The 8273-nt window shown below is 58.1% G+C and overlaps 1 protein-coding gene across 1 annotated transcript; it reads left to right on the top strand.

The window, feature by feature from the left end:
- The first annotated feature begins 935 nt into the window (after positions 1-935).
- On the top strand, positions 936-4115 carry KLHDC7A (kelch domain containing 7A). The gene has a single exon (XM_058552032.1). It carries the CDS (start codon positions 1230-1232, stop codon positions 3615-3617), a length of 2388 nt encoding a protein of 795 aa, XP_058408015.1. The 5' UTR covers positions 936-1229; the 3' UTR covers positions 3618-4115.
- The last annotated feature ends 4158 nt before the right edge of the window (positions 4116-8273 follow it).

Genomic DNA, 8273 nt, shown 5'->3' on the forward strand with positions numbered 1-8273 from the left:
CCAGCCCCCTGGCACCATCAGCCGGGTGACTGTGTCTGCCCGCGGCCCCCTAGGCCGCACGAGTTTGAGATGCCTGCACTGGCCATTGGGGCCTTAGAGGACTGCGGTCTGGGGAGGGGCAGAATTAGGTCTGTGCTTTAGAAAGACCAGAGGATAACAATTCACATGAGTGATGATGAGGCTGATGATGAAAATGGGGAGAGGAGAGGAGAGGAAGAAGAAGGGCCATTTACTGAGCTTCTGTGAGGTGGAGATTGGCCCTACGGCCTTACACACATTCACCCATTTTGTTCTCATCACAACCTTATGAGGTGTGTATGCTGTTACCCACATTTTTCAGATGAAGAAACTGAGGCACAAAAAGTTGAAGTCACTTGCCTAAAGTCACACAGCTGGTAAGTAAGTAGCAGAGCCAGGTAGTTGGGATCCAGAACCCACAGCGCTGGTGAGACAGGGGCAGGGGAGTCTCCCTCGGCCTCTCACCATGTGAGGCTGTCTGGTTTTGAGGGCGAGGATGTGCCCACGTCTATCCCCAATCCGAGTGGTAATGCTGTGCATTTTCCCCAGCTCCTCTCAGTAAGGCCAGGTCTCTCAGTAAACTCGTCAGGCAGGGAAGGAGGGCAAAGGGTCCAAGAGCCAGTCAGGTGGCTTGGCTGCACTCCCCGGCCCAGCCTCCCCTGCTCTTAACTGCGGACCCCACCGTGGGGACCAGCAGACCCAAGGGGAAGGAAACAGACGCAGAGAGATGTGATGCCACACCTGCCGTGGCTCCACCTGCCCTACGACTCACCACACCCAACTCTCCCGGCCCAGTGCATTTGCAACAGAGAAAATAAAGCACACACACAAATAATAACCAACCGCGTGCGCTTCCTGGCATCGGGTGACTGCTTGGTCAAGCGCTCCCTCCCTCTGCGCAGACCTGCTGGACGCTCCTAACATCCTTCTGCTGCCGCTGGCTCAGGGGGCCGATCACAAGCTCAGCCCCCAGGCAGACCCCCCGCTCCCACCCCCAGGGAAAGCATCAAAAGATCCAAGGAAGTTGGCTGCCGAGACCTGCCAGCCTGGGCCCAGCTGCTGCCCTCTGCCAGCTCAAAGTCACCTTTGCTCCAACTCCTCTGCTGGCCAGCCAGAGCGGGCCACTCAGCAGGAACCAGGAACCAGCCCCTATTGGGCAATCATTAAATCGGATTCTTGACATTCCTCTGCCCCAGGTCGGCTTGGGAAACATGCTCCCCGGAGGAGGAGGCGCGGAGGCCCAGGACCCGCATTTGGACATGCAGCTGATGGGCAAGGTGGTGCTGTCTGCCGCTGCCCTGCTCCTGGTGACAGTCGCCTACAGGCTGTACAAGTCGAGGCCTGCCTGGGCCCCGCTGTGGGGTGGGAACGCCAAGGCCGGAGCAGAGGAGGAGGCAGAGGGCTCCTGGCAGCCTTCCATCCAGGGTGCTGCTCCCGGGGCACCACACTGGGAGCTGAGACGCCGGAGGGGAAGCAAGGGGGCAGGAGCACTGCTGGGCTGCAGCTGGGAGAATCCCAGGGGCTCCCGAGTCCTGGAAATAGGAGCCTCTTCCAGGGACTCAGAACCCCTAGAGACTCAGAAGCTGGAGAGGACAGGCGCAGGTGAGGAGGGGAGTGGGCAGCGCCCGGACTCTGGCCTGGTGCCTCCCTGCTGCAGTGACCAGGAAGCCGGAACAGCTGTTGGCGGTAAGCCTGAGCCACCCCCCCACCCCCATTTGGGCAGTGAACCAGAAAGCTCTGCCGCTGGCCTTGCTGTGGCAGACGGCAGCGGTGTGGGTGGTGAACCTGCTTCATGGCAGGACGGCAGACCCCCCGAGCAGCCAGGGGCTGGGGAGCAGGAGTCCCCCCACCACTGTTGGATGGCCCACATGGAAGGCAGCAGTGACATGAACAAGAGCTGGGTCTTCACCCAAGTGACGGGCGTCTGTAGGGAAGAGGCTGGGGCCCTCCAGGCTGCCTCGGACATGGGCCTGGCCCTGCGTCAGCGGGAGGGAGCCATCAACGCCTCCTATACCTTCTCATCCGTGGCCCGGGTTCGAGTGGAGGAGAATTTCATCCAGAAGGTGGAGGGGACCAGGCCCAGGCTGAAGGGCAAGGTGTACGATTACTATGTGGAATCAACCTCTCAGGCCACCTCCAGGGGCAGGCTGGCCCCCAGGACAGCAGCCCTGGCTGAGGCTCTACTCCCTGTGCCACTGCCAGGGCCCCCGGGAACTGGGGCGGCCTCGGGAGGCCGTGCCAGTGACACAGATGGCAGAGCTGAAACAGCTGCCTCCCCCCAGCCCGTGCTGTCGCCCTCCACGCGGGGCTTCAACAGGAAGGCGAGCCTCCTCCAGATCGTGGAGCACCCGGAGCTTCAGCTGCAGCTCGATGGCTTTGGGGCCCCCACTCCATCCTGCCCAGACCAGAGTGCCCCGCCAGGCTGCCCCATATCCCAGGATTCTCTCGGGCCCAGCTCAGCTGGAAGCAGTGGGGAGGCCCAGGTGGAGCCCGTGGCCGGGACCACTTTCTTCCACCTCCCGATTGCCCTCTGCTCAGCCCCAGGCGTTCACCTGGATCTGGGCAATTGCTATGAGGTGCTGACCTTGGCCAAGAGGCAGAACCTGGAGACCCTAAAGGAGGCGGCCTACAAGGTGATGAGCGACAACTACCTCCAGGTCCTGCGCAGCCCGGACATCTATGGGTGCCTGAGTGGGGCAGAGCGGGAGCTGATCCTCCAGCGTCGGCTCCAGGGCCGCAAGCACCTGGTGGTGGCCGACGTGTGCCCCCAGGAAGACTCCGGCCGCCTCTGTTGCTATGACGACGAGCAGGATGTCTGGCACCTGCTGGACCGTCTGCCCCCCGAGGCTGTGTCCCGGGGCTGCGCCATCTGCAGTCTCTTCAATTATCTCTTCGTGGTGTCCGGATGCCAGGGGTCCGGGCGCCAGCCCTCCAACCGCGTCTTCTGCTACAATCCGCTGACAGGGATCTGGAGCGAGGTGTGCCCGCTGAACCAGGCCCGGCCGCACTGCCGGCTGGTGGCCCTGGATGGGCTCCTGTACGCCATTGGGGGCGAATGTCTGAACACGGTCGAGCGCTATGACCCTCGCCTGGACCGCTGGACCTTTGTCCCGCCTCTCCCCAATGACACCTTCGCCCTGGCGCACACGGCCACCGCGTGTGCCGGTGACATCTTCGTCACAGGCGGCACGCTGCGGTACCTGCTGCTCCGCTTCTCGGCCCAGGAGCAGCGCTGGCGGGCCGGCCCCACGGGGGGCAGCAAGGATCGCACGGCCGAGATGGTGGCGGTCAACGGCTTCCTCTACCGCTTTGACCTCAACCGCAGCCTGGGCATCAGCGTGTACCGCTGCAGCGCCAGCACCCGCCTCTGGTACGAGTGCGCCACGTACCGGACGCCCTACCCGGACGCCTTCCAGTGCGCCGTGGTGGACAGCCTCATCTACTGCGTGGGGCGCCGGCGCACCCTCCGCTTCCTGGCCGACCACATCTCACCCAGGTTTGTGCCCCAGGAGCTGCGGAGCCTCCCCTCCGCACAGGGCACCCTCCTGCCCGCCGTCCTGGCCTTGCCCGCCCCCAACGTGCCTCAGACCAGGGTCTAGCCACCCCTCTGCTGGGACCCTCCTGCAAAACAGGGAGGCAAAAGCACCTCCTGCTCTCCACCCCAGGGGCCGGTTCTGGGAAAGCAAGTGGCCCAGGAATGTGGCCAGCAAGAGGCGGATTCTAATCCGACCTCCTCTGCTGGCTGGGGCTCTTGGATGCATCTCTGCCCTCAGTGGGATGCAGAGGCCCAGTGTGAAAACAGAACTAGGAGCTGGTGTTCTGAGGCCGGGGCACCCACATCTGCGGGGGTGACCACCAACTTCCTTCAAATCTGAATTCTTGGGGGGAGGCACACTAGGACCCCATGGAAGTTCAGGGGCACAGCCTTATCATAACCATGGTTCTGGGTGCCAGTTGACGCCCAGTGACCCCTCAAGCGGACCCCACTGGATATGGGCCAGCTGTCTGTAAGCCACCAGGGTCCCTTCCTAAACATTGGGTACTGGGCCCCTACCCCCATGGTTCCCAGAAGCATCTGGAACACAAAGGTGGGAAAAATCTGGCAGGACCAGGAAGTTGCCCAGGGGAGCCCCTGGGAGCCCAGCCAGAAGGAGAGATGGTTGGAGAAGTGGAGCAGCGGAAGCTGGGTCCAGCCACGGGGACTCTTCCTGCAGAGTAAGTCAACCGCAGCCCGCTTCACTCTCCTCATTACCTGGAATTCGGGTATACTGGGAGGAGGAGAAACCTCTATTTTTAGCAGCCATTTGAAAAGGTACATCTCCTTGTAGTGGTCTGCTAAGGATACAACTGATTCTACATCTGAGGTCTCTGGAGAGGGAGGAGAGGATGTGGTCCCACCACCCTCCTCCTGGGCCCCTGTTCGTGCCCACTGTTAACTGACCACTGATCTCAGAACCTTCACAACACGGCTCTCCAAGCAACTCAGCCCTCATGCCTGGGAGCTGGGGCAGCCACTCCTGCTCAGCCCTTCAGGGCTGGTGAGAGGAGATGACATCATTTGCCCTCCCTGTGCCATGTTGCCCCTTGGTCTGCCTCAACAGGCAGGAGAGGACCAAAGAGGGGCAGGTCCACGATGAAGCCAAGGAACTAGAAAATTCTAGTGGTGCCTCTGGAGGCTGGGATCTCCTTTCACATCAGGTTTGGTGAATTCTCAAAGGGAGGGGACCCTCCAGCCGCAGGAAGTTCCCGTTCTTCCTAGAGGTGAGGGAGAGAGGATGGTCTAATCCATTACCACAGCCCTGCGCCATCTCCAAGGGAGACGCCTATGCTGATGGGACAGCAGGCACACTCTCGGTCCCAGCCAGAAGCCGGGGGAGCTGGGACTACTCCTAAAGTGACAAGCAGCATGGAGGAAAGAAGTAGATATGAAGGATGCCCCAGGGCAGGCCCTGACAGGTGGACACTTTGGACGTCAGTGTCCCTATCTTGAAAATCTGAGGACAATTCATGTCCTTTTTAGCCCAGGGGCTAGACGAGAGCGCCTGGAGAAAGTTCTTCCCAAGTTTGGAGGGGTGTGGGGGGTGGGGGGGCATATGTCGTGGGGGTTCTCAGCAGGAGCTTGTGTTCACTGCAGCTGCTGGGGCTGACCTGGGGTCTTTCTGAAAGATGCAGGATTGAAACAAAGAATGAGAAGGAGGTTGACATGGAGATGAGGACTTTTATTGGACTGCACAGGCCACCTTCCCTATTCCAGAGCCTGGGAGGTGAGGCTGCTTAGTCTGTTCCTAAGCAGGAGGCGGGGAGAGGACTCTGGCTGGCGCCTGGGGACAGTGACCCCCCAGCCAGGGCCATGATCAAGCTCAGAGTCAACACTCAGGTGTGAACCTCCAAGGGGCGCATGGGGAGGGGGTGCCTCAGTGACGTGACTGGGAGTTGGCATTGCATTCGCAATACCAGATTGGGGGAGGGTTTTCTCAGGAGGAGAATCCCCTCTGGGCGCTGTGGCAGGTGGAGCCACATCCAGCCCCCAGGGGCAGCCTCCAGCAAGGAGCCAGGCAGAGCACAAGACCACAACCACACTGGATGGAGTGCCAGAGAGGGCTCCCAGCCAAGGGTGACCTAGGCAGCACTCTGAGAACCCTTTCAGAAGCCCTTCAGATACGTATGGTAGGGACCAGGGGAATCCTTCCAGGGACAAGGCAGCAGAGCTTGTTCCAGACCCAGTGATGGCCCGAATGGCCTATGTGTGATGAGAGGGAGAGCTGAGATTCGGGCCTGGGCTGAGATGGGAAGTAGACAGCACATCTTATCTGCCTCCCTGTGGTCCCAGGGCAGACATCACTAATCGATCACCGTGTCTTTTCCTTTAATGGCCTCAGAACAGGGACCAAGCAGTCATTACCTATAGATTAGAGCTGATGCATTTCTCATCACTGGCCGGGGTCTCTGGAGCCACGTTAGGGACAAGAGTGCTCAGGGCCATCATGGTAGAGCAAGGAAGTTTAGGGGGCCTGCAAAGACCACCCGGGGCCATGCGGTCAGGGCTCATTTACAGGGTGTTTGGGCCAGGCACTCTTCCAGGTGCTTGAGCTGTAGCAGATGCCTGCCTAGTGGAGGAAAACAGGCAATTTTAAAAAACAAATACAGAAATGAATAGAACCGGTGCTGCATATGTGCCACAGAGAGACAGAAGGCAGGGAAGTGGGGTAGTGTGATCAGGCCTCCTGATAAGATGACACTGGGCAGAGACCTGGATGGAAATCCAGGAGATGCATGGACCAGGGCTGGCTCAGGGCACCGGAAGGCTGCCCTGCCACCAGCAGGGCTTTGTCACAGGGCGGGGGAGGGCAGCTCTGCCTCCTAGGAGCTCCATCCCAGTGAAGAGGCAGGAGCCCCGCTCTTTCACATAAGGGAGAGAACTCTGTTCCACCGACATTTATAAAGGGGGCTCCTGGTGTGGAGATAAGCTACGTTCCCGAGAGAGAAGCAGAGTTGGCACATTTAGGGGTGAGAGTCAAAATAACTACCAGGACGTCACAGACGCCTTACCTTGTGTGGCTGGGGCTCAACCTGCCCATATGACCCCATGGGGTCACAATCAGGGATTTCCACTTGACCTTGTGTAATAGTCTGGTCTGTCGACCTCTAGTCCCCAGAGTGGCCTGTGTGTCACTAGGCTTCCCCCAGGTCATCTGTCCTGCTTTCCCGTTCAGCATTCCCTGCTCTTTCTTCTTCAGAAAAAAAAAAACAAAACAAACTCAAGTTTGGCTTGCTTACCACGTTAGGCTAACCATGCCATTATAGAAAAAAAAAATTGGAAAATAGAGAAAAGTATAAAAATCTCCCCAATTTCACCCCTGCTGTGATGCGTGTCCCTCCCGCCTGTTTCTTCTGTGTGTAATTTTTGTTTGACTTGATTTTTGCCTAGGTGTGATTATGCTGAATATACAATTCAGTTGCTTCCTTTTTTTCACTTAGCTTTTTAGAATAAGCATTTTCTCGTGTTATTACAAACCCTCGGTAAACATCATTTCAATAGTTGCACAATATTCCATTGAGTGGATGTACCACGGTTTATTTAAACATCCCCCGCTCCTGTCGGGCCTGTAGATTTTTTTTTTTCTGTTGGTTTCTTTTTCTATCATAAATAAAACGTCCTTTGTTTTCTTGTTCCTCTCTGTCTGGGGCCTCCATCAATATTTACGAGAGAAGCCTAGTCTGGTCCTGTCTGGAATAGCAGGGTTGTTGAAACAACCATAGAAGCCACAGCTTTGCCTAGAGCTGGGGCTGGGCCTGGGCCCCACTCTGACTGTAGGGCACAGTGCCACCCGTGGAAACGTCCAGCCAGAAAGGCAAGGCTGTCTAGAGGGGCCATCCCAGACACCCTGCCCTGTGACATCCCTGGAGCCAGGAGGTAAGACATTTATAGAGCCCCTGCTCTGCCTACGCCAGGCACTGAACCAGACGCTTTCTATGCATCACCTCATTGATCCTCGCAACCCCATTTTATAGGTGAGAACACTGAGGCTCAGAGAGTTCAAGGAAACTTGCCTTCATGGCAAAGTCCAAAGACCCTCAGTTTCCTTAAAAGCATCCTTGAACCCCGCCTGCCCACCCCTAGATCCCACCTTCCCTTCCCCTATCACGAGGCCCTGGAGCCAAGGACTTGGCATCAGCCATCTCCTGGGCTGCCCCCAAGCCCTTCTCCACTCACACCAGTCAATTATGCTCTGTCCTTGAACTTTGAACTCAAAACAAATTTTCTTAAGCTCTCTGACCCTCGATATCTGCATCTGTAACGTGGGTTTGCCACTGCCAGCCTCAAGGGGATGCTGTGAGAAGGAACAAGAGAACGCGTGTGAAGCACCCGGCCTGGGGACAGCTCCAAAGTCGGTCTCAGAAGAACCATTGTCTTCTGCAGGGGGGGCCGCCCTGAGCCAGCTGGGAGGAGGGTCTTCTCGTACTCCTCTCCCCTTTCTCAGTGTCCCGGCCCCAGAGAAGGAAGGTTGTCTGACATTTAAGCTGCAGGGGCCCCATCTGGTTTGACAAGGGTGGGGTGAGGGGTGCTAAGTTATACATACTCTAGACCATCCAGGTTTTGAGACTCTGAGCCTCTGCTCTCCTCTTCCAGGGTGCGTGACTTGTCGATTTCAGTTTCCCCAGCCTCCAAGCATTATGCATTTTCCCAGGCTGCCTGCCAGCACCGTGGGGCTTCAGAAGCTGCTCAAACAGAGATCCCTGGAAACAGCGAGAAG

The sequence above is a fragment of the Diceros bicornis genome, chromosome 13 (genome assembly GCF_020826845.1).
Source record: "Diceros bicornis minor isolate mBicDic1 chromosome 13, mDicBic1.mat.cur, whole genome shotgun sequence".
Classification (NCBI taxonomy): domain Eukaryota; kingdom Metazoa; phylum Chordata; class Mammalia; order Perissodactyla; family Rhinocerotidae; genus Diceros; species Diceros bicornis.